Source organism: Ursus arctos, unplaced genomic scaffold (genome assembly GCF_023065955.2).
Source record: "Ursus arctos isolate Adak ecotype North America unplaced genomic scaffold, UrsArc2.0 scaffold_20, whole genome shotgun sequence".
Classification (NCBI taxonomy): domain Eukaryota; kingdom Metazoa; phylum Chordata; class Mammalia; order Carnivora; family Ursidae; genus Ursus; species Ursus arctos.
The window spans coordinates 35,596,683-35,622,375 of record NW_026622875.1 but is presented as its reverse complement, the minus strand read 5'-3'; the positions used below and the strand labels follow the sequence as shown (position 1 = coordinate 35,622,375).

General features: G+C 43.6%; 2 protein-coding genes across 4 annotated transcripts in view; one reads left to right on the top strand and one right to left on the bottom strand.

Moving 5' to 3' along the window:
- The window catches only part of KAT2B (lysine acetyltransferase 2B), a 97,973-nt gene extending 93,291 nt beyond the window's left edge, over positions 1-4,682 (bottom strand). For 2 of the 3 annotated variants that reach the window (XM_026496936.4, XM_026496938.4), the window contains exon 1: positions 4,360-4,677. In XM_026496936.4, the coding sequence (XP_026352721.1) occupies positions 4,360-4,662 (303 nt within the window). In that variant the 5' untranslated portion in view covers positions 4,663-4,677. Of the gene's footprint in view, positions 1-4,359 lie in introns of all 3 variants that reach the window. The other variant, XM_026496937.4, reaches the window with a different exon arrangement.
- A 323-nt stretch (positions 4,683-5,005) lies between these two features.
- PP2D1 (protein phosphatase 2C like domain containing 1) overlaps positions 5,006-25,693 on the top strand; it is a 36,778-nt gene continuing 16,090 nt past the window's right edge. Inside the window, exon 1 of the mRNA XM_026496615.3 lies at positions 5,006-5,181. Within this exon, the coding sequence (XP_026352400.2) occupies positions 5,006-5,181 (176 nt within the window). The remainder of the gene's footprint in view (positions 5,182-25,693) is intronic.

The window sequence follows — 25,693 nt, the reverse complement described above, 5'->3', positions numbered from 1 at the left end:
CCATTCACCAGCTCCTGGCTGGCAGGTAGGGTAATTTTTCTCTGCCTCTGTCCTTTGCATATTCTATAATCAGTGTTACTTTTAGATTATAAACCATTATTTTTAAATGAAGCCTAATTTTATAGCCCATGTCACTCTCCAAGTATGGCAGTGAGCCCAGAATCAAAGCAACTGGGTTCTCCATAAATGCTCTGCGGCCACTGATTCTGACAGACAATGCAGCAGTTCCACTTCCCCAGCATTAATCCACCACGTTTAGGTTCCAGAAACTCTGGAGGACCCTTTCTCTTTTAACTTCAAGGTTGAAGTTATAGTCTCCATTTTACAGAGGAAGAAATCAAGGCTCAGAGAAAAACTGAATGACTTGTGCCCAGGATCACACAAGTGGCAGAGCTGAGATTGGAGATTCTCTAAATCCCATGTTCTTTCCTGACTTCCACGTTAACAGTGTATTCCCCACTCTGGGCTGCTGGAGGGATTTATCATGGGCCAGACACCCAGCTGGATGCATTGTACATACTAGCCCAGTTTAAGTCCTCCCTGTTATGCAACGAGACAGTAATATTATTTCTACTTTACAGACAAGGAAATGGAGGTAAAGTCATTGTCCAAGGTCACACTGCTGGATATCCTGAAATCTGAACAGAGAAGCACATGTCTTGGCCACTACGCCCTACAGCTTCCTTTCATGTATAAATGGCCTATTTCATTAGGAAGCGTCAGTGGGGTTTTTTAGTAGATAACTTATACTTAAATTCAAGGCGATGGAGATTTGGCCTACTCATACATTTACTTAGGTTTCTTTTACAGCACTAAAAACCCAGTCCTGCGGACACCTGTGAGAAACCTAGAAATGTACTATGTGATTCCTCTACCCAACTGTCAAGAAGCAGTCGGGCTAAAATTTCACTACTGCTATCCTTAACGGCTAATCATTTCCTCAGTTTCCTCTTCTCCAGTTCACTCACCCAGTCAATAACCACATCACTTAGAATCTATTCAGAGACACATACCAAATAATCACACAATTAAAAGTTGTGATAAAAGCACGAGGAAAGAAAAATAAGCACAAGGGTTTCCAAACAATTTATAATTGGGAAGGCTGGCCAAGCAGGTAAAGGAAATGCAAGGAATGTGAGATGTGCAGGAAGACCTGGGAGTTAATTTGAAAGTTAGTCAAGAAGAGCTTTCAACCCCAGTAAGCAGTATGTGCAAAGGCCCTGAGGTAGAAGGGACCCATGCACACAAAGCCCTGAAAAGGGGCCAGACACAGCAGTGGTCAGGCCCTGCAGGGCTTTGTGGACCCTAGCAAAGAGAAATTAAGGGTCCCAAGTAGAAGTATAAGATGATCAGATCTACATTTTTATTTAATGATTACTCTGTGTCACCCAGAAGCAAAGTGACTCCCTGAAGCAACCTTTGCCAGAGCATAGTTCAAAGAACTCTACCCTGGATCCTGCAAAACAAGTTTGTTTGTTTCTTTTTTCTTCTCTCCAGGGTGTGGCATACCACCCGGGCTGTGAACTAGCTCCCTCCTCCTCCTGTTTCGTTTGTGAAGTTTAAAGGCCAGATCTTTTATCAGGTCTGGGACCTGTTTTTCTTTCAATAGCCCCCCCCCCCCCCCCCCCGTAAACTACTCATGTCTTTCCAGGTCCCTCCTCATTCTCTCACCTCTCTACTCCCTCCAATTTGCCAAGGGGCCCATGAGTGACAAAAGATAGAGGAATCTGTCCTTTTGGGGCTTTCTTAGGTGAAGGATAAAGACAAGCTGAGAAAGAACTACAGATATGCTCTCTCACACCCAAACAAGCACAGTTTAAAAAAAAAAAAAAAAGGCAAATCTGAGAGAATGTCACTCCCCAGGTTAAAATTCCTGGATTCCGCAATGCCTTCTTGGCCACACACATTGCCCCCCAACCTGGTGGCCTCAGCCAATGCAGCGTTAGCTCCTGTTGGCCCAGCTCCAAGCTTTCACAAGTGCTTTCAGTTTCTCCACTTCAAGAAGCTTCACGTCACCCCACCCTGCGCTGCCAAGAGTCCTTAGCACCCACTGACACTTCCTCCAGGAAGCCATTCCTACCCCACCCATGCTCCAGCCCAGAACTGCCCTCCTCTGAATTCCAACACTACCCTAAGAAAGCAGGTGTTATTTCACGTCATTGTAAATGGTTCACTGCCTACCTCCCCAGGCCCCCCCACACACACATACACATGCGTGCACACATACACATACACTAGGAGCTCTAGGAGAATACATTCTGGGTGTCACGGCCCCAGCATCTAGCACAATGCCTGGCACCTAGTTGGGACCCCTATAATATTTAGTGAATGAATGAGTAAATGAAAATAGACACTTCCAGAGTATCCCAGGAGGAGGAGGAGAGGCCTTTAATGAGAAGTTTTCCCTTCCTAAAAGTTTGATGGTGAATGTGAACATGAAACACACAAAGTCACAAGCATTAGAAAACGGGCTACATCTCACTCAGAAATCTGAAAGGATCAAAAATATCAATGCAGGGCACATAACATAGGCTCATGGTTTGGGGACCAAAGCTTCAGGGAAGTTTTCAGGTATTAAGGCAACAGCAGGCAGCTGGGAGAGAAGGTGTTCATGATGGGAACCCAGTAAAAAGCCAGAACAGAGACGCTGACAGCTCCTACGTGAATCCATTCTGGCTCCAGAACGTCAGGTCCATCAAGTAACTGAGCTTGTTTTCAATTCGGGGCACAGTTCTCCCTTCTGTCTGCTACACTCCAGGTCTTGTTACCATTAGACTTATGTCCTTTATAACCACCTCCTGGCCCTTCACCTTTCTTAGAAGTATACTCCCACCGCCCCCTTTTTTTTTGCAGTCCTTCATAAATACCAACCACATATTGCCCTCAGAGGAGAGCAGTTTGCTTTCTTGGCTGAATTCGAAATACATTGCCCAGGCCTGAATTAGGGACTTGCTCCTTGGAGCGTGGTCACTGGACCAGCATCACACCATCTGAGAGTTTGTTAGAAATGCAGAATCTGAGCCCCACCCCAGACCTACAGATTCAGAATTAGCATTTTAACAGCTCCCCAGGTGATTCCTATGCACCTTAAAGTTTGAAAAGCCCTAGAGCTAGAGCCCACATTCGTTCAGCAAGTATTTATTAAACCCATGTAGGGTACTTGGTAGGCATTCAACACATACGTGAGGATGTGAATGGTGTGGGAAAAGGGTAAGCACAGACATTCCACTGCGGTTTAGAAGCTCCAGTAAATACTAAAAACAGCATCACTGGGGAGAGAGGCTCCAGCAGGATTAATAATCTTTACATCAAAATTCAGAAGTGGCCCCTGCAGCTTGGTTATGGGAATCTGGAATCTGGGAACTTGACCCTGTTTGCAGCAGGCCGGAGATATACATGGGAGGTGTGTGAGTGTCTCTTCCCCGCCTCAGCCACAGGCCGCAGGAGCTGACAAGGCCAAGTCCCCGCCCCCCTCAGCTGTCACCCTGTCAAAACAAAGCCGCTGCTGACAGCGCAGGGCCAGCCTGCCCCGCGGCCTCGGGCAATCCTCCCACCCTGGGAGCACGGCGCCCACATCTGGATCTGCAGCTGAGGGGCTACGGGGGACCGAGAGCTGGGATGGAAAGCGGATGGCAAGAAAAGCGTGTCCTTCAATTGAGCAGTAGTGCCCGCCGCGCTGGGTTGTCACCTTGCCAAATCCTGTTTACACCTCGAACAGCTGGGACGGCGCTTTAACTAAACAAGTAATAATACAATAATGACGGGGCTGTCACCGCGCACAGCAGCGCCTCCGCCCTCAGCCTAGGGCGCCGGGAGCTCCCGGACCCTCGCCTCGGGCTGTGCCCACGTTCCCACCCCGCGCGGTCCGCCCCTTCGATCTCCCAAAGCACCGGGAGTCCTGAAGCCTATTTCACTCTCACTCCTTCCATTCAGCTCTTCCCAATGGGACACGGGGAGAGCACGGGAGAAGAGAGGGCGCTCAGATTCCCCCCGAAAGAGGTTTCCATGGCCCGGGGGCGCTCGCCACTAAGCGCTGCTCCACTCTCTGAAAGGTGCCCCTGGCGAGCTCCTACAGAGCAACAAAGCCCTAGGGCACAGCCCAGGAGCGCAGACGCAGAGGGAACTCCTTCCAAGGGGAAGAATGAAAGGCTCCCATCCCGGCGATCCCCTCCGTCCAACCCAACAGGACTCTTGACCGAGAAGAAGCTAATTGGGCGCGGGCGACAGCAGCACTTCCGCGGTGCAGCGGCCGCAGGCGGGAGGCGAGAGGCGGGGGGAGGGGGCTGCGGGGGAGGGGGCGGGGGTCACGCGGGCAGGGCCCTAGCCCCCCTGGGCGGCCGGGAAGCGGCGAGCGAGTACCTTGCAGGCGGAGTACACTCCGAGTTTCTCCAGTTTCTTGGCCCGCGGAGCCGAGCGCAGTTGCGCCTTCTTCACGGCGATCCGGGCCGAGCCGCCGCCTCCTGGTCCTTCGGCCGTGCCCGCCGCCGCCACTGCCGTCGCCGGTCCGCAGGCGCCCGAACCCCCGGCGGCGGCGGCGCACGGGGAGCCCTGCGGCGGCGCGGGCGGCGGGGCGGAAGGCTGCGGGGGCAGCGCCCCGAGCCCGGCCCCTGCCCCGGCTCCTGCCCCGCCGCCGCCCGGCCCGGCCCCGCCAGCCTCGGACATGCCGCCCCGGAGCACGGCAGGAGGCGCCGAGTGTCAGGCGCTGCCGCCGCCGCCGCCGCCAGGGTCTCCCTCTCGGGCTCTGGTCGCCGGGAGAGCGAGACCCTCCCCCCACGCCCTCCCGCCCCCTTCGCCCACCCCCCTCCCCGCCCCCGCCCTCCCCCGCGCGCGCCGCTCGCCGGGCTCGCTCCGGCCGCGGCCCGCGCGCTGATGGTGGCGGCGGCGGCGGCAGCTGCTCCCCCAGGAGGGAGGGGACTAGCGGCTCCGCTGCCGCCGCCGCCGCCACTGCACACGCCCTCCCCCGGTTCTCCTCTCCGGGGCTCTACTCTGCGCCCCGGCCGCGGACATGTTCCTGGGGGCTGCGGACTGGGGGTGCGGGCCGGTGGGTGCCAACCTCTCGGTGTGTGTCGGGCGCGGGCAGCCCCCCTCGGCCTCCTTCCCGCTGCCCGCGGGGTTTGTGCCCCCCACCCCCGCGCCCCGGCACCTAGCGCTCGCCCGCCAGGGGGCGAGGCCAAGCTCTGGGTGAGGATGAGGGAGGGGGTGAGGGTGGGGGTAGGGGGCTGGAGCCCAGGCACCTGCTGGCCGCCTCCATCTCCTCAACCCCCCCAGCCGACCCCCGCTCTCCCGAACGAGGCAGAGCCTCCCAGTTATTTGTTCTTCCACTCTATTCCACCCTCTCCGAACAGAGACAACTTCCTCCACCCTAGCGGGAGCCAGAGGAAAAAAATATTTTTGAAAAGAACCCGTCCAAGCTAATCCTTTTCTTTGTTGCTAATTCACCAAAATAGAGGCGTAATGTTTTCTATTTCTCTTTTTAAATACTTTTCTGTGCAACTTTTTTTTTAAATTAAGAACGCTTTCTTGCTACAGCAATTTCTGGATCCCATCTGCTGGAGGAAAAAAAGACTGTTAATCAATATTTCCTGTAATTTTTGTTTTAAAAGCACTGGTTGTTAAAAAGAGCGGTTGTCTCAAAGCACTATCAAAGTGAAAACTCTTCTCAGTGGGAAAAGTTTGAATACAAAAAGTTTGTTAATAGGGCTTATCTCTGCATGGTGGGATTATAACCTTGCTATTTTCGTTTATTTAATGTTCCACAGTTTTCAAAATTGATATCGCTAGCATTCATATTAACCATGAAAAAATTTAAGCAGCATCCAAAAGGATGAGGGTTGATTTGGGCTTCACACTTAAAAAAAACCCAACAACGACAACACAAAACCTCGACTCAGCGTTTTCAACTATTGTTGAAAACTGTCGTTTTCATTGTTGATGACAATGAGGAGGGTGGCGTTTAGTAAGGTGGAGTGCACATTCGTTTTTCATTTGAAAGTTGTGCACTCTTTGGCGGCCTTTCTCGGACAGTTTTAAAAGCCCACCGCTATTTCTCAGGACCCTTCACAAGCTCCATGCTTTCATAATATGAGTCACAATTTTTGTGTAATATGGGTCATAATGTGCATATTATCAAATTCTTTGCGTGCCATGTAGCTCTCAGCCAGAGATGCCTTAAGGAATGTGCTTTTCTCTGGAAACATTCCCCTTGCCATCCCGCTTTTCCAGTGAATTTTCTCTTTTTTTTTCCAGATTCTCTGTGTTCGTTTGACTTTTAATGCAGAGTGCTGTGTTAAAATGAAAAATAAAAAGTTTGTAAATCTAAACAGCATATCTAAACAGCGACCTTAGACAGCATAAAAGGAAATAACCTCTCCCAACTGGAGTCCAGTCTGAAGGGGGGGAAATGGCAGACTCTGGTCAGGTTCCATCAGGACAGTCTCCTGCGTGATTGGTCTGCTTCCTTTTAGCACTACTCCTCTCTCCTGCTTCTACTGAGGTTTTGCAGGTTATTCACCATTCTCACCACACCAGATGGGAATCTTAAAGGCTGTGATCCCCTGATCAAAGTCTAACATCATGATGGTAGCAGAGACTGATAGGGGTTTGGGTTCCCCACATGTAGCTGTTTGAAACTGATGGGATGGTCCTCTTGAGATCTGTGCATTTTACTGGATATAAATTTCCCTGAAATATTTTTTAAAAGTTATAATATTAAACTCCAGTTCATGGTGCTCCTGCTGAAAGTTTAGGGGTGCAGTGTCATGGTATCTGCAGCTTGCTTTGAGATGCATCAAAAAATAACATAAATTGGGGCACCTGGGTGGTTCAGTCAGTTAAGTGGCCGACTCTTGATTTGGGCGCAGGTCATGATCTCAGAGTAGTGGGATCCAGCCCTGCAACAGGCTGTGTACTCAGCGGGGAATCAGCTTGAGGATTCTCTCCCTCTCACCCTGCCCCACCCCTGTATGCCCTCTCTCTCTAAAATAAGTAAGTCTTCAAAAAATAAAAATTCTCTCTCTCCCTCTCCCTCTGCCCCTCCCTCATCTCCTTCCCTCTCTAAAAAAAAATTAGGGGCACCTGGGTGGCTCAGTCTGTTAAGTGTCTGCCTTGGGCTCAGGTCATGATCCTGGGGGTCCTGGGATCACGCCCCGTATCAGGCTCCCTACTCAGCAGAGAGACTGCTTTTTCCTCTCCTTCTGCCCATCCCCGCCCTCCCGCCCCACCTCTGTTCCTACACACTCACTTTCTCTCTCTCTCTCTCTCTCAAATAAATAAATAAAAATCTTATAAAAAATGAAAAATTTTTAAAAATTAAAAAAAAGATGAATTGGGATATCCGTGAATGGGCAAATAGGCAGATGAACAGATTAGGTGATAAAGCAATCAGTAAAATGTTAATAATTGAATCTAGGTAGAGTGTAGGAGTGTTCACTGTGCAATTCTTTCAACTTTTCTGTATGTTTAAAAATTTCCATAATAAAATGGGGGAAAACCCCAGCTTTAATATGAACTCACCCATGACCTCTCCCCTCCCCAGCCAGCCTCAGAATTCAGGAGGCAGGCTATTTCCAGGATGTTTTGAAGCAGAAGAAAACAAGTTCATTTCAGTCCACCCTGAAAACCATCACTGTCTGAACGGTGAATGGCTTGTGACATCAACTGAACATTATTTTTCATTATTTCCCTGCTCAGCGCACCCAGATGACATACTGCCTTAGGCTGCAGGCCCACAGTTTCAAGGCCTATTCGAAGTGTGTTATGAACACCAGGCAGGGACATTTCAAGGGCAAAGGCTCAGGAGGCTTGCTGCCTCTTCATAATCAAGCTGTTGTGAGCATTTAGTAAGTTCCTGTGTGCAGAGCCCTTTTACAGAGTGAGTACCAGGAAAATAAAAGGTAATTTTGGTTTATAAAGTATTTACAACTGTGAAAGGCATTCAATCTAAAATGGAACCAGAGGGGGGCGCCTGGCTGGCTCAATTGATAGAGTATGCGACTCTTGATCTCCAGGTTGTGAGTTTGAGGCCGACGTTAGGGATAGTTTACTTAATAAAATAATAAATAAAATAAAATGGAACTGGAGGATATGAAATGGAGACTCTCACACATGCATCCTCAAAAGAACAGAACTTAAGAACTGAGGATGATTTCCTGTAAATGCCTGATTTTTGGAAGACAAAGACTTACCTCTTGGCCAATGAACATGCACTAAGAATCTCTTCCCATCCTCAAGCCAATGAACTTAACTGCTCGGACTCTGGCTGGACTTCCTCCTTGCCCATAAACACAGCCCCCCCCCCCCCCCAAGCCCTCAATGGATTCACCTGTAGCTTGCTAGCGCCTGTGTTTCCTGAATGGCAATTCCTCTGCTATTCCCAAGTAAATTCAATTTCTGGTAATTTGAGTGTGCCTCAGTTTACCCCTTTATTGATGTTAACACAATTAGGTAAGGAAGCCACAATTAGAAAGTTAAGGGCTTGGAGAGTAGGAATTGTAGGGGCAGTTTGATCACCGGAGTTTACTTCTGGCATATTCATACTGTAGAATGTTATGTTACTGTTACAAATAGTGACCTTTATACAAATGTAATAACATAAATAGATCTCCAAGAAGTGCTGTTGAATGAACCCTGTACAGTATAATACCATTTATATTAAAAACAGGCACACTGACAGGTAAGCCCAGTTTTGTGTATGTTCAATAAGCACATACAAAAATGCAAAAGCAAGAGCAACATTCAGAAAGATACATAGCAAACTCTAAAACGTATTTATCTTTCACTGGGCATCCTTGAGAATGAAACTGATTTTTCTTGGGACACCTGGGTGGCCCAGTCCGCTGAGCATCTGCCTTCGGCTCAGGTCATGATCCCAGGGTCCTGGGATCGAGCCCCACATCGGGCTCTCTGCTCAGTGGAGAGCCTGCTTCTCCCTCTCCCTCTGCCTGCCACTTCCCCTGCTTGTGCTCTCTCTCTCGGTGTCTCTCTCTCAAATATATATACAATCAAATATATATACAATCTATATGCAATCTTGTATATATAAATATATACAATCTTAAAATCAAATAAATAAAAATAAAACTGATGTTTCTCGTTTTTATAACCCTAGTTCCTCAAAGTTCTTTTTTTTTTTTTAAAGATTTTATTTATTTATGTGACAGAGAGACAGCCAGCGAGAGAGGGAACACAAGCAGGGGGAGTGGGAGAGGAAGAAGCAGGCTCCCAGCGGAGGAGCCCGATGTGGGACTCGATCCCGGAACACCGGGATCACGCCCTGAGCCGAAGGCAGACGCTTTAACGACTGTGCTACCCAGGTGCCCCCTCACTCAAAGTTCTTAGTAAGTACTCGTAGTCATTTCTACCTATAAACTCTATGTTCCCTCTGTTCATATTTCTCTCCATGGCTATCATCTCTTGCCCAGACTACTAATACCAAGTTCCTAACTGGTCTCTCTGCTTTTATCCTGGCTCTATCACAATCCCCTTTTCAAAGGACAGTTTTAAAACTTTAAGTACAAACCTGATCCCAAATTCCCTGCTTGAAACCCTTTAATGGCTTCTCATAACATTTAAAATACCGTCTCAGGGATACCTGGGTGGCTCAGCTGGTTAAGCATCTGCCTTAGGCTCAGGTCATGATACCAGGGTCCTGGGATCAAATCCTGCATCATACTCCCTGCTCAGTGGGAAGCCTGCTTCTCCTTCTCCCTCTGCCTGCCACTCTCCCTGCTTGTTATCTCTCTCTCTCTGACAAATAAATAAAATCTTTTAAAAAATAACTTATAGGCTCAACTCCACCATCTGATTGGCCAAGTCCAACCTCTCCTAGGCCCCCCTCTCCCCGGCTTGAGTGGTATACGACAGCCAAGCTCAGGAGCTCTTTCCTGCCTCAGGACCTTCCCGTCGGCTATACTGCCTGACGTCCTCCCCTAGACAGCATGGCTGGCCCCCGTTCATCTAGGATCCCTTGCTCAGACATGCCTTCTCATCTAAGAAAGGCAAGTTTCATGACCATCTATTGTTACTGCAACCCCCAGCACCTTTTTGCCATATTCTTTCCTATCAAGCCCACAGCTTCTGTAAAGCACCAACAAGCCTGAAGCCATGGGTAGACTGAAACTGTCCCCACAGAGGGCCCAGACTCCAAGGGCTGAGTCTGGATCAGGTGGTATCCGAGCAGGTTTGGCCGAGTGGCCAGTGGCTGGCATCCTTTCCGGCACAGCCACCTGTTTTTAGAGATAGCAGCTTGATGATGACTGTAAAATAAAGACACGTGAGGTCCACGCCTTAGTGTGAAGCTCCTTGGGCCAACGTCCCCTGGGAAAAGTGGCTGTAATTACTGGACATTTATTTTAATAATGTCTAAAATGAAAATTTTCCTTCCTGAAAAACAATTATAAAATGATCCCTAGGATTGGGAGACTTAAATTATTTTTCCCTAGTTTTCAAGCATTTATGCAGTTAAATCCTCACTTCTACAATGAGTCTCAGCCATGCCCCAAATACCATTAGTGCCATCTTTTCGTTTTTATTTTTAATAGTTCTTTAAAAATTTTTTTAAATTTTTAATCGTTCTTAATAACAACTTTCCATATTTAATATGAATAGGCCTAAATGCGTTTGGCTGAGGACTGACCTTGTAAAAAGAGAAGGTTTTCTCCCATTATCATTGTTTTCTGTCTTAAATTCTAACACATATGTTTATCAGCCTACCTACCATTTACAATAAAGGTACCAAGCAAGTAAAAGAAATGGAGACTTTTTTCTTCTGAATTCAGGCAAGTGGCTGACTGCTTTTCTAGAGCAATATCTTTTTGAATAACTTGAAAATCATCTTAAACAATCAAATTTTCGGGGTACCTGACTAGCTCGGTCAGTGGAGCACGCAACTCTTGATCTCAGGGTTGTGAGTTTGAGCTCTACGTTGGGCACTGAGGCTACTTAAAAAAAATCCAATTTTTGAAGAATCAAACTTTAGTATGACCTAAATTTTCTGTAACAATTTCCTGTATCTGAATAGAGGTATCCCCCCCACTTTCAGGAAATTCATATTCTACCCCTTTGTTCTTTATGAAAGACCTAAGTTAGTATGGTAATGGGATTTTTTTTTTTTTTTTTTTTTTTTTTTTTGTAAAAGCAAAAATCCTCTTCAGATTTCTTTCAGTTGGTGAAAACAGGTGCTGGGATATTTATTCAATTTTTTAGTAGACTTTTTTATTAAGATATAACATCTATTAAGTGTACTAATTGTAATGGTCCCACTCAATTTTTATATGTGCATATACTTGGCCACGCATCATCCAGATTGAGATATCCCAACACTCAAGAAGCCTCGCTTTTGCCCCTCTCTAGTCAGTACCCTCAAGCAATCATTATTCTGGCTTTATCATCATAGATTAGTCTTGCCTATTCTTGAACTTCATATAACTATAATCAGATAGCATGGATTCTTGTTGGAAGGCTCCTTTTTGAATGCAGTTATCTTTATGACCCCATCGTGTTGTTCCATGTAGCCATATGTCACTCCTTTTTACTGTTGGATAGTACCCTGTTAACATGACTCTCCCATAGCTTATCCATTCTCCTATTGTGGAGCATGTCCAATTTTATTTTTTTATGACTAAGGTTGCTATGAATATTCTTTGGTTGGTTGAGGTTTTTTAAAAAAGATTTTATTTATTCATTTGAGAGCATGAGAGCAGGGGAGGGGCAGAGGGAGAGGGAGAAAGAATCCAAAGCAGACTCTGCACTGAGCACAGAGCCCAACACGGGGCTTGATCCCACAACCGTGAGACCATGACCTGAGCTGAAACGAAGAGTCGGACATTCAACCAACTCAGCCACCCAGGTGCCCTTGAGTATTCTTATAATGCCTTTTTGCACTCATATGTGCTTGTTTCTCTATACCTAGGAGTGTGGTTGCTGCATCATAGGTACACTGAGCTCGAATAGATGCTGCCAGTTCAAAGTGGCTGTACCCATTTATGCTTCAACGTGCCGTGCATGAAAATGACAGTGTTGCACATGCTCATCGAACTGGGTATCATCAACCTCTTTCCTGTTCACCGTTCTGTTGGGTGTCCAACGGTATCTCCTTGTGGTTTTCATTAGCATTTTCAACATGCATAATAATGTCGAGCACATTTTCATTTGCTTATTGGCATCTTGGGTTTTCACTTTTGTGAAATAAATGCCTGTTCAAGTCTTTTACCCACTTTAAAGTTAGCTTGTCCTTTTTTGTTATTTAGTAGATTTTTATTTTATTTTAAGATTTTATTTATTTGTTTATCAGAGAGAGAGGGAGCACAAGCAGCGGGAGTGGCAGGCAGAGGGAGAGGCTGGCTTCCCGATGAGCAAGGAGCCCAAGGCGGGCCTGGATCCCAGGACCCTGGGACCATGACCTGAGCAGAAGGCACCCGCTTCACTAACTGAGCCCCCCGGTTTTATTGTTCTTACCTTTCACATTGAAGTCCTGTTGCGTCTCAATCAATTGCTGAGTATAGTGTGAGGCCGTGGGCAACATTCATTGTTAAATGTTTGGAGCAGCAGGGCCTTACAGCATGATCTCATAGGTCCGTCCTCACAGCAAGTTCACTGTAGTGCTTTTGAAGAACAGTCTGGTACCCCATTAAAGAGCGCATGTTCTCTAATTAGTTTTTAAAGCAGCATTGCCCTTAGCCTCAGGCAAGAGGAGTTTCTACTCTGAGACCCATAGTTTATAGCATCTCTTGTGTCATAAACACTCAAAAACAGAGTGGGGGAGGGGAATCTCTGTCACCTGTCTCTTGGTATGAGCTCTAGACAGGACAACCCTGTAAACCTAGACACTCATCTTCTTACCTAACTGTATTATGCGCTAAGGAGACACACTTCCTTGCCTTTCTGGTCCTAGATCCTCAAAACAGAAGGTGCCTGGATCAGAATATTGAGAAGTTTTGAGTATGAGAGAGCACAGTTTGGAAGTGCAGGAAGATCTGAGTGGCAGGAATGCTTAGGTAAGAGAAAAAACAAATTAACTTGTCAAATCCTCCTTCTTAGCATGAATGCAAAAGACTCTTGCATACAAAGTATTGTTTCCCAGAGTGCAAAGCAGCCGTTTTCTCGCTTCTCTTTGTGCTCTAATTCATGCTTCTGAAGATCTTCATAAATTAGCACAAGTATTCACTAACATTGCAGTGTCTAAGGAACATTTTGTAATATTAGACCATTTTTTACCCTTAAATGTGTATGTATATAGATCTAAACATTATATATGGGAAGCATAACAGATTTTTTCATTTGCAAATAGGCGAACATTAAATGCGAACGCTGTGAACAGTTTTATAAAATTATTTAAGGCTTAATTGAACTTTCTAAAAAGCTAATAAAACATGCAGCCTGTTTTAATACCTTTGACCACAAATTTGATAATAATTGACTGTAACTTCGTTTTGCCTTTTAGTTTTGATAGGTCATTTTGAATATTTTAGAAGAATGTTAGCATTTTTTAAAACGTGAAAAATAATTTTAATTTCTTTTTTTACATTTACCATCATTCACAGTTTTGGAAGAAAATACATTCAAAATGTGTACACTTTACAAACAATTACATTTTGACTATGTACATGTATTACTTTGAATTAAAAAATAAAAAAGAAGAGGGGTGCCTGGGTGACTCAGTTGGTTAAGCAGCCAACTCTTGACTTTGGCTCGGGTCATGATCTCAGGGTCCTGAGATCAAGCCGCACATCAACCCCATGCTCAGCGGAGGATTCCTCTCCCTCTTCCTTTTCCCCTCCCCCTCCTCCCACAAGCTCTCTCTCAAGTAAATAAATAAATCTTTAAAAATTTAAATTAAATTAAAAAGAAGAAAAAAGGAAGTCCATAAAAAAATACTTTGGCAAATGGTGGGTATTCAATAAATATTAGGGACCCCTTTCTGCCACCCCATCTTCCTTCTCTTGTTTTTAACTTAACAGATTAAAAATCATTTCCCTCTCTCCTTTCTCCCCCTCTATCCTCCAAATACAAACATACACATCCTGTTAGGAATTTGGTTGCCTTCTGGAAACAAGTCTAGAATTGAAGAGAAAATAGTCAGCAGAATTGACAGGAGACATTAGAGGAATCTAGTTGTGGCCAAATAGAAAAATGAGATAAAAGTTCAATCATTTAAGACGACCAATACTTTTTAGTAGAATTCTGACATATAGCCTATGTCAGGCACTTCTTAGCCCAGTGAGAAGTCAGGGGCATCTCAGAAACGTGGGCGTGGCAACAGGGAATTTAATTGACTCTTACCAGCAGTTTGATTTACGGGTTGGGCTGCCAGCCCTTGGCAAAACGAAATGACAGTTTCAGGGAGTTAGCACTTTTGGCCACATACACTGGCCACATCAGCACATCAGAAACACACCTGGAATTTTTTTTTTTTTTCTAAGACTTTTTTATTTATTTGAGAGCAAATGAGCGAAGGGGGAGTGTGGAGGCAGAGATCTCAAGCAGACTTCCTGCTGAGCGAGGAGCCCGACTCCACTCGGGGCTCGATCCCAGGACCCTGAGATCATGACCTGAGCTGAAGGCAGACGCTTAACCATCTGAGTCACCCAGTCACCCCGGATGGAGAACTGACTTGAGGAAACACCCTTCTGATGATGCTGAAGTCCAGCTTGTAGAAGTAATGTTTTAGCTGAGAAATGAAGAATGAGCTAGAATTCGTGACAGTGGAGGGAAAAGCACATAAAGGCCCGAGGTGGGCAGAGCGTGGACACGTCTGAAGAACTCTAAAGAAAAGGAAAGTGGGGAGAGAGGGGCCTGAAGAGCAAACTCTAGAAAGCCTGGCCTGCCCTACCAGGGCTTTTGACCTTTATCCTAGAAGCAGCGACAAGCTCCTGAAAGCTTTTAAGCCGAGGAGTGACATGATTAGAAAATAAACTTAAAAAACAAAACCAAACAACAACAAAAACTTGGCTTTTAACAAGGGCTTCATTGTTCCCTGTTCCTTCCTTCCTTCCTCCTCGGGCAGCCAGGCAGGTGACTTCCCCAGACACAGGGCTGCAGCTGGTTCCAGGGGCAAGAGCTTCACAACAGGCTCCAAGTGCTTGGTCCTGGGCCCAAAGGATGAATGGAGCTGAGCTGTGTTCTTTCCTCTAATGCTCTGTGTGTTCTGTGTGTTTCTACCATTAAATAAATACTGGGGTATTTATAAAAACTTCAGCAAACCGCCCACTCCGTTTTCTCTGCTGCAGGCCCAGAAGCCCTCAGACAGTAACAGGCTGTACCAGAAACTCTCTGCTCTCCAAAGAGACAGCTCCTGAAAGACGACTGAATAGAACTCTCTTCCACACGGGCTGCGGCCTGCCGCCCCGACTTTTACAAGCCTCGCTGTGGAACATCTAGGAAACTTGAGTTTGACAGACAGGTTTAAGCTGAACAAGGGCAGCCCGCTAGAGAGCTTGGCTCTCGGTATTTTCGAGGCTGTTCTTTCTGTTGAGCTGCATGCAGCTGATGGGCCTTCAGGTGGGAGGATGACAAACCAAAGAATTGATTCCAGTGGGGAAAAGGCAAGAAGAGTGAGTCTGAGGCAAAAGGCTTGTGAATGTATGTGAGCTTCAGAAGTTTCAAAACAGAATCCAACTTCCTTAAGCAACAGGAATCACGATTGTCTGCTTCTTCCAAACGGAATTGACTTTACCTCTGTCCCTGGCGTGATGGAAAAGTCACCCATGTTGCTGGTCAACACACTTGAGCTTGACTGTCAACTCTGCCACTTAGCCCAGGCAAGTTAACTCACCTTCCAGAGCTTAGTGTCTTTGCCTGTAAAACGGGTTAATAGTGTCTGTTGGCAGCATCGTAAGGATGTAAGACAACGTGGATGAAAGAATTAGAAATAGTCCCGGCACTGGGCTGCCTGGCTGGCTCCGTTGGTTGAGTGTCTGCCTTCAGCTCAGGTCACGATCTCGGGGTCCTGGGATCGGGCCCCATATCGGGCTCCCTGCTTGGCGGGTAGCCTGCTTCTCCCTCTGTGTGCATGCTCTCATCTCTCTCTCAAATACATAAATAAAATTAAAAAAAAAAAAAGTCCCTGCACTGACGTTGTTGCTATCCAGTGCTGCACCTATGTGTCTATCTTCCTCATGACACTGACCTCCTTAAGAAAAGAGGCCACCCTTGGCCTTTTTGTCTGGTGTCTACTCCCGTAGGTGTTCAGTACATAAAATGAATAACTGATATAGCCATCTTATAGGAAAAGGATTCCCCTCTCATGTGGTCAGCCTTCCCAAGATAGTCTGTCTTCTAATTTCCTACAGCCTTTTTATTTGCTTTCAACATGAATTAGGAAAACAAAATTATTGGATACATTTCCAGAAAGATATTTTCCTAGAATGTTTCTACTTACACACACATATTATTTAATTAGTAAACTTATTTTTGAGCAACTTTAGCATTACAGAAAAATTGAGCAGCAAGTACAGATTTCCCATATGTACCCTAACTCCCTTCTTCCCTCCACGTGTTAACATCTTGCATTCGTGTGATACATTTGTTACAATTTGAGCCAATATTGATACATTATTATGAACTAAACCCATAGTTTATATTTAAATTCGTTCTTTGTATTATCCATTCTATAAGTTTTGACAAACAGATAATAACTTGTAGCCACCATTACATTACCAGTCAGAATAGTTCTACTGCTCTAAAAATCCCGTGTTCCACCCATCCACCCTCTCTCCTCCCAGCTCCTGGCCACCATGATCCTTTTATCATCTCCATAGTTTTGCCTTTTCTAGAGTGTCATGAGGCTAGAGTCACAGGCTATGTAGCCTTTTTAGATTGGCTTCTTTCCCTTAGTGATGTGCATTAAAGATCCATCCATGTCTTTTCCTAGCCTGATAGTTCATTTCTTTCCATCACTGAGTACTATTCCATCATATGGAGGTACCCCAGTTTATTTATCCGTTCACCCACTAAAGGACATCTTGGTGGCTTCCAAGTTCTGGCAATTATGGATAAAGTTGCTGTAAACATTCACGTGCAGGTTTTGTGTGGATGTAAGTTTTCAGCTCATTTGGGTAAATACCTAGGAGTGTAATTACTCTATCGTATAGTAAACATATGTTTAATTTTGCAAGAAACTGCCAAACTGTCTTCCAAAGTGACTGCACCATTTTAAATTCCCACCGGCAAGAATCGAGAGTTCCTGCTGTTCATCGTCTTCTCTCTCATTTGGTGTCATCAGTGTTTTGGACTTCAGCCATTCTAATAGGTGTGTAGTGATAGTTCATTGTTTTCATTTGCAATTCTCTAATGACAGACAATTTTAAACATCATTTCCTATGCTTATTTGCCATCTGTATATTTTCTTTGGTGAAGTGTCTGTTCAGATCTTATGCCCATTTTTAAATCCAGTTGTTTGTTCTTTTATTGTGGGGTTTTAAGAGTTCTTTGTAACTTTTGAATACCGGTCATTTGTCAAATATGTGTTTTACAAATATTTTCTCCCAAATTGTGGTTTGTCTTTCCATTCTGTTAGGATATTTTGCAGAGCAATATTTAATTTCAGTGAAGTTCAACTTATCAATTTTTCTCCCATGGGCTGAGCTTTTCATATCTAAAAAGTCATTGCCAAACCCAAGGTTACTAGATTTTCTCCTATGTTATCTTTTAGGAGTTTTATAGTTTTCTGTTTTAAAAGGTTTTATTTATTTATTTGAAAGAATAGTTTTCTGTTTTAAATTTAGGTGTTTGAACCATTTTGAGTTAATTTTGTGAAAAGCGTTAGATCTGTGTTTAGAGTCTCTCTCTCTCTCTCTCTTTTTTTTTTTTGCATGAGGATGTCCAGTTGTTCCAGAACCATTTGTTGACAAGATTATCCTTTCTCCATCGAATTGTCTTTGCTCCATTGTTAAAGATCAGTTGATTATATCTATGTAGGTTTATGTCTGGGCTCTCTGTTCTGTTCCATTGATCTCTTTGTCTGTTCTTTCACCAATACCACATTGTCTTGATAACTGTAGCTTTAGTGTAAGTCTTGATGTTGAATAGTGTCAGTCCTCCAACTTTGTTCTTTTTCAATATTGTCTTGGCTACTTATATTTTAAAAGTAGGTTTATTGTTTTCAGAAAAATTATGCCTGTTTATTAAGAAAAAAATAAACAATATAGAAAAGTAATACATATGTGAAAAGTTTACCATTATGGAAGATAGGTTTCTAATCAATGAGAAAAATGTTAACAACACAATAGGGGGAAAAAGTATCTGAATCATCAGTTTCAGAGAAAAAGAAAGTTTAGTGCCCTATAAATATTTATAAAAATGTCAACCCTTGTCTTAATTTAATGAAAAGAGGTATCAGTAAACTCCTATTTTTCTCTTTTATGCCCATTATTAATTAGGATAGAGGAAATAAAACTCTCAAAAATGGTGTAAATTGGTATAAAATGTATAGGTGGCTATTTGGCAAAATTTGAAATGTGTGTTCCTTGTAGGAAGAAATTTCTTTTCTTCAGATGATATCCCCAGGCTAAAAACAGTGACTGACACATAGTGTATCTTCAATAAAGGGCTGTTAAATAAATCTGAAAAATGCGGAATGCGCTTAGTCATTGATAGAGGAATTTTGGTACCAGGAATTTATCAAATGGGTATATGTATAGGACTTTTTGTTGTAGCATTATTTTTTGTTTTGTTTTGTTTTTTAAAGATGTTATTTGTTTATTTAAGAGAGAGAGAGCACAGGAGCAGGGAGGAGGGTTGGGGGAGTGGGGAATAAACAGACTCCCTGCTGAGCAGGGAGCCCAATGCAGGGCTTGATCCCAGAACCTTGGGATCATGACCCAAGCTGAAGACAGATGCTTAACCGTCTGAGCCACCCAGGCACCCCCTGTTGCAGCATTGTTTGCAAAGGCAAATGCTATTACCAGACTAAATGTCCATCAATAGAGGAAACATTAAATAACTTTTTGTACAATCATACAAGAGAATATAATGTAGCTGTTAAAAAAGAATGAGGTAGATCTATATGAACTGATATGGAACAGTGTCAACAATTTACTGCTAAGTGAAAAAAGGAAATTATAGGACAGCATATCTATAACATGAGAACATATAACATACAGTCAACTTGTTTTCTGACCCATGTTGTCCAGGGAGTCTCTCCTTGGATGATGCATTGAGGCCGGAAGGAAAGAACTCTTTCACTTGCGTACATTTTCCACTGTAATTAGAAGCTAGTACAAGTTTTATGACTTTTTCTTTTAAATTTATTTTTTTTTAAGATTTTATTTTTAAGTAATCTCTACACCCAGTGTGGGGCTCAAGCTCACAACCTCGAGATCAAGAGTCACATGTTCCACAGACTGAGTGAGTCAAGAGCCCCAAATTTATTTATTTGTTTATTTAGTGTTTAAGTATAATTTATTTTTTTTGAGATGTTTTTATTTGTTTGAGAGGGAGAGAGAGAGCACAAGCGGGGTGGGGGGCAGAGGGCGAGGGAGGGAGAGAATCTCAAGCAGACTCCCTGCTAAGCTCAGAACCCAACGTGGGGCTCGACCACAAGAGCCAAAACCAAGAGTCAGAGACACAACCAACTCAGCACCTAGGCGTCCCTGATTTATTTTTTAGAAATAAAAATGTATGGAAGTTTTTATGTAAAAATATAAAAAGGGCATAGATTTTTTTTATTTGAAAATACCATAATTATTTAGGGGAAATGATACATTTTTCATGTAAAAATCTAAATAAAACAAAAATTAAAAAGTAAAGATCTCTTACAATAATAAAACTAATATTAGTTTAGTAAACATCTTTCTAGCTATTTCCTCATGCAGCTGTACAATTTTACAAAAATGAGTTCATCCTATTTATGCTGCTCTGTAGTCTGCATTTTATCAAATGATATTCAGTGGATTTTTTCTAAATAAGTCAGTTTGCTTTTATAGGCCTTATAGTATGCCAGTGTATTTACAACTCATTTAGTAAACTAATTACTGATTTTTAAGCATTATAACAATGCTGCCTCATTCATTTTTAAAATAATGAATAGGCACAAAGTAACATTTCGAATCTATACGTAAACTATAACAGCAATACTAAGAAGAGTAATGTATTTATGACCGAGCCAGACTTTCTGTGGTTGGGACGTCCAGCAAGCACCAGCTTGTGTACCAGGCCTGCACATATGTGTTCATATTCGTTGTAACTTTGATTATTATAGCAAAAAAAAAATACCATCATTATAGGTAATCTATGTTATAATCTGTTCTATCTTTACATTTTTTATAATATATAATACAGCAGTTAAAAAGAATAGGGTAAGTTGATAAGTACCAACTTAAAAAATCCCCACCGCGTACTAGTAAGTGGCAGAAAGCATTTACCCAATGATATTGCGGTTATGTTACCAAGTTGTGTTTAAACATACAGGAAAGTGATTTAATGGCGTCTACAAGTATAGTCCCATCTGAAAAGTCATCATACTATACATTTAGAATTTGTGCCACTGACAGTATGCAAATTAAACCTAAATTTAAAAATAGGTTGTGTCAGGATGCCTGGGTGGCTCAGTTGGTTAAGTGTCTGCCTTCGGCTCAGGTCACGATCCCAGGGTCCTGAGATTGAGTCCCACATTGGGCTCCTGGCTCAGCGGGGAGTCTGCTTGTCCCTCTGTGGGCAGCTCCCGCTGCTTGTGTGCGTTCTCTCACTCTGATAAATAAATAAATAAATAAATAAATAAATAAATAAATAAATCCTAGAAAAAAAAGAAAAGAAACTATTTAAAAAAAAAAAATAGGTTGTACCTACCCCACGTTGGGGTAGAGTTTACTTTAAAAAACAAGTTGTGTCTATATTCACGTGTATAATGTAAATACAAAGAAAGAGTCTGGAATAATATACACCTGATTTTTTGGCGGTGGTTACCTCTGGAAAGGGAGACCGCAGCTTGTCCTCTACATACTTCTGTATTGTTTGAATATATTAAAAAGGAGAAGGCATTAATTGGGCATCTAGTCAATCAATAAATATAAGTACAACATGTTTTTATTTAAGTCAATAAACTAAATAACATAAATAAAATAATCAACGAATAGACAAAATTAACAGACCACAAAGAGACTTTGGAAGAAAACAAGCTGCTGAGAACCTATGTTGAAGACATACCCATCTTCTCCCTTGGGAAGGATTTGAGGACTATGTTTTCTCCATTTTTGCCTCTCTGGAAAGAAACCATTAAGTCGCCAGTAAGGGGGGGGTTCCTACTATTCTAATCCCTGCCCGGCCTGATGCTCGCATGTGGAGGTGAGATACGAACACCCCAGCCACCCTGCAAGGTGCCCAACCCCACCCCAGGAAGTGAGAGCCTAAAGGAGACTCAGTACTTGCTTAAAGAACATGTCTCACTCCTTCCCGCATTTGTGGTGGCAGCGGGATGGTGCAGCGGATGGGAACGAATATATAATACTGGCATATGTGGTATGAATTACAAAGTAATTGAATAAGAAGAAATTCAAAGGAAAGCAATAAAACGCCATGTCCTACCAAAGTGGCGAGGATTTGTTTAGGCTCTGCACAGTATTGGCATGGGGTGAGGGGCAATGATGAGAGGTGAAGCTAAACAAATTAGCAGAAGCCAAAGGAGGCAGAGCTTCTTCAAACACATTAAGGAGCTTATCCCAGGAACCAGGGTAAGCCAGTAACAAGCCTTAGGCCGTTGGTTCACCTCTGGCCACTCCAAGGAGAATGCATTGAGAAGCAACCAGACTGGACATGGGGAGAGCAGCTAGGAGGCCCATGCAGGAATCCAGGCAAAACATTTTTGTACCCTGGAACAATGTGAAAGCAGGGGAAAAGGAGAAAAGTGCATGAGCAGAGGGATACTGAAGAGAGAGTTCTGATAGGTCTTGGTGATTGAGTGCATACATCCAGAAAAGGAGAACAGGGGGGTGGTGGTGTGGCGTCTATATTATCTAGGGTTCAATCAGTAAAAGCTGAACCCTAGGACTCATGGAGTAAGGAATTTGTTGTTGAAATTAGACCTTACACAGTTTGTTGAAGCAATTGAACATCTGGGAAGGGGAGTTAAATCCCCAACCAGTCAAGCTGAGAAGCCGGGGATGTCCAGCCCCTGAAGTAGGACCTCAAAGGGGAGACTGATGGAGAAGTCTAGAAGAAGCATTTGGCTTTGCGGGTCTAAGAGCAGGCATCTGCTGATGGATCTGGGGCTGCTGTTGGCCAACAGGGCCTACCGTCCAGAGGAAGAGCTGGAGGCAAAGTAGAGGGAGCAAGGACAGGCTGGAACCTGCCAGGAACTTCTGCATCTACAGGTCATCTCGTTGAACCATGATGGCATTCAGATACGGGGCCTCCAAATTCCTTTCTTGGCCAACTCTAACCGGGAACCACACAGGGAAAAGGATTCTGTGAAATAGTTTTTCACCAAGGTAATGGTGGGAGATTCTGGAGGAAATGTAGGGAGTTCCGTTTTGGACATGTTAACTTTGACTTGACTATAATATATCCCCATGGAAATGTCCAGTAAGCAGTTGTCTAAATTTCTTCAATATGCAAACAAATTTCTCTAGAGCTCTGGTTCTAGTTTTAATCCATCCTGGGGTGAGAGGGTGGAATGCAGCTTTGGATTATGAGGCTAGGAACTAAAGGTGTTGGCCAGGAGTGAAGACAGTCTCAAGAAATAAAAAGGCAATTCAAACAATGTCTAGAACTCAGGTAGTGACTTGGGGCAGTGAGAGAGTGGGCAGACTGTACAGGGCAAGTAGGAGGAGGCGTCCTGGAGAGATGGCCTGAGATACCTTACCTCTGAGTGAGAAGAGAACTGGTCTGTACATTCAGGGTCGCCTTCTGGAATCAGTATTTTCAAAGTGCCACGACTTAAAAGAAAAAAAACTTACTTGATAGTCAATCCTCTTATTTTTTTAATCCTATTATGCAGGCACAAGGCAGTATATTTAATGAATGATTCTTCTTTCTGAAGTTTCAAGCACAAGTTTGTTACTCCATATAGTTTGTGCCCTTCCTACTTCATAGTCCTTCAGAATCATGAAGAGAGTTCTGACGGAGGTTCCGGGTGATGTAGTAAACATTCCACACAGAGAGGTCTCCCAGCACATCGGTGGGACCCCCACCACCCCTGCCGCCACCACCACCAGAACCACCTCCACTACAGCCATCACCGTCACTATCCAAGTTGGAGGAACAGAGGCTGGGGAAAGGCGCTAAAGAGAAGGTAAAGGGAGGTAACAATTCCAAATGAGCAAGGAAATTAATAGTGCTTTCAGGTAAATCTTCTTCATTTCTATTGGATGACAAATGTAGTCAATGGACATTTTTTTAAAATTCCAGTGTAATAAACATACAGTGCTATATTCATTTCAGGTGTACAATATAGTGATTCAACATTTTTTTCTTTGTAAAGACTTATTTGTTTATTTGAGAGACAGAGAACATGACGGGGGGAGGGGCAGAGGAAGAGGGAGAGAGAATCTCCAGCAGACTCCACAACGAGCACGGAGCCTGACATGGGGCTTGACCTCATGACCCTGAGATCATGACCTGAGCTGAAATCAAGAGTCGGATGCTTAACCAACTGAGCCACTCAGGCACCCCAGTGATTCAACAACTCTATACATTACTCAGAGCTCACTTAATCCCCCCATTTTTTGGTTTATTTCTATCCAAGTTTTATGAGAAAGCAAACACAATTGTGAGAAACTGGAACACTCGGGGTGCCTCAGGCTGAATGCACTTGATAACCCTCACCAGAAGAGGGCTGAAAACTACTTGGCAGAGTCCCTAAATCAGAAAATCAAATTCTGATGGAAATGATCAAGGCCACAGACAAGTAGGATCCCACAGTAAGTCTAGCAGATGGGACCCTGTGAAAGGTCCCACCTGTTTCCCCCATCCTTCCACCCACTGCCCGTCTGGTAACTGTCAATTTACTCTATAGTTAAGAGTCTATTTTTTGGTTTGTCTTCTCTTTTTTTTTTTTACTTTGCTCATTTGTTTTGTTTCTTAAATTCCACGTGAGTGAAATCATATGGTAGTTGTCTTTCTCTGACTGACTTCACCTAGCATTATACTCTCTAGATCCATCTATGTTGATACAAATGGCAAGATTTCATGCTTTTCTATGGCTGGGTAATATCCCACGATATCCATCCCACTTCCTCTATCCGTGGACATTTGGGCTGCTTTCATAATCTGGCTACCATAAATAATGCTGCAATAAACCTAGGTGTGCATGGATTCCCTTTGAATTACTCTTAAAAAAATTTTTTTGGGTAAATACTAGTAGTTTGATTACTGGATCATAGAATGGTTCTATTTTTAATTTTTAAGGAACCTCCATGCTGTTTTCCACAATGGCTGCACCAGTTTGCATTCCCACCAACAGTGCACAAGGGTTCCTGTTTCTCCACGTTCTCGCCAACACCTGTTGTTTCTTGTGTTTTTGATTCTCGCTGTTCTGACAGGTGTGAGGTGGTATCTATCTCGTTGTGGTTTCGATTTGCATTTCCCTGATGATGAGCATCTTTTCATGTGTCTGTTGCCATCTGTAAGTCAATGAACAATTTTATCTGCTGGGTTCTTTTTCCTCCACTTTCTTGGTTATCAAATGAAATCTTGGCTTCCTGTTAGACTACATACACGGCGAAATGTTATATTCTCCGGACTACCTTATACAAAGGAGGGCTCCCATCCCTCTCTATATTTTTATTCTGCTATATTTTTCACATTAGTACTTACCCCATCTGGTATTACATGTTTACATGTTTCCTTAATGTATTGCCTTCATATCTGAATATAAGCTTTACCACAGACCATGCCTGTTTTGTTCACTGCTGTATCCCCAGCAAATAAAACAGTACCTACCATATTGCAGACACTCAAGTATTTGTTGAATGAATGACACATTACATTCTAAGAATAGCTCCATGTGAGAGAGAACTGTAGTATGGCTATTCCCCATATACAGAAAAATAAACTTCTGATAAAAAGGATTGGTTCTAAGTCGAATCACAGTAGTAGGGTGCCTTATGTATTGTCCCAGCAATTCATCAAGCCTCAGAAAAACTGCGTCCTTTACATGAACATTACCAAATAGTAGCAAATAAAAATATTTGTTATACATTTTGGCCAGAAGAGCTTAATAGCTTTGCCAGTACTCATTTTTCCCCCCTACTTCCCTGCTTGCCTGTCCATTTCCTTAGGTGGGTTCTCTTCCTCCTTCCTCCTGCTAACTGGTCATGCCCTTGGATTTGCCTTGGACTGCCTTGTTGATATCTCTCAACTGTGAGTTTTTCTAGGTCGGCTTCTCCGGTGTCACAATGGCACTGCTAGCTAGATAAGGGGCGAGGTCCCGGGGTGGGCACTGTCCTGGACCTCATCTGACCTGTTTAATTCTTTATATGAGCCCATGAATGGCTCTGCAAACTCCTCGCCTCGAAGCTTCAAGCCTTATCTATCTGCATCCTCAGCCTCATGCATGCACATCGGTTGGCCTGTTGTAGGTATTGAAGAGGTGAATGGATGCTGATCAAATTTGTTGATGGGTCTGAAGTGTGTATCAGTGAAATTGATATAATTTTGGTATTTGCTTTTACATATTTCAATAAAAATAATAGAATGAAATAAAAAATGGCTGAAGAAAAAGATGAAACAAGAATGAAAAAATGTTGATAATGGTTGAAGCTGA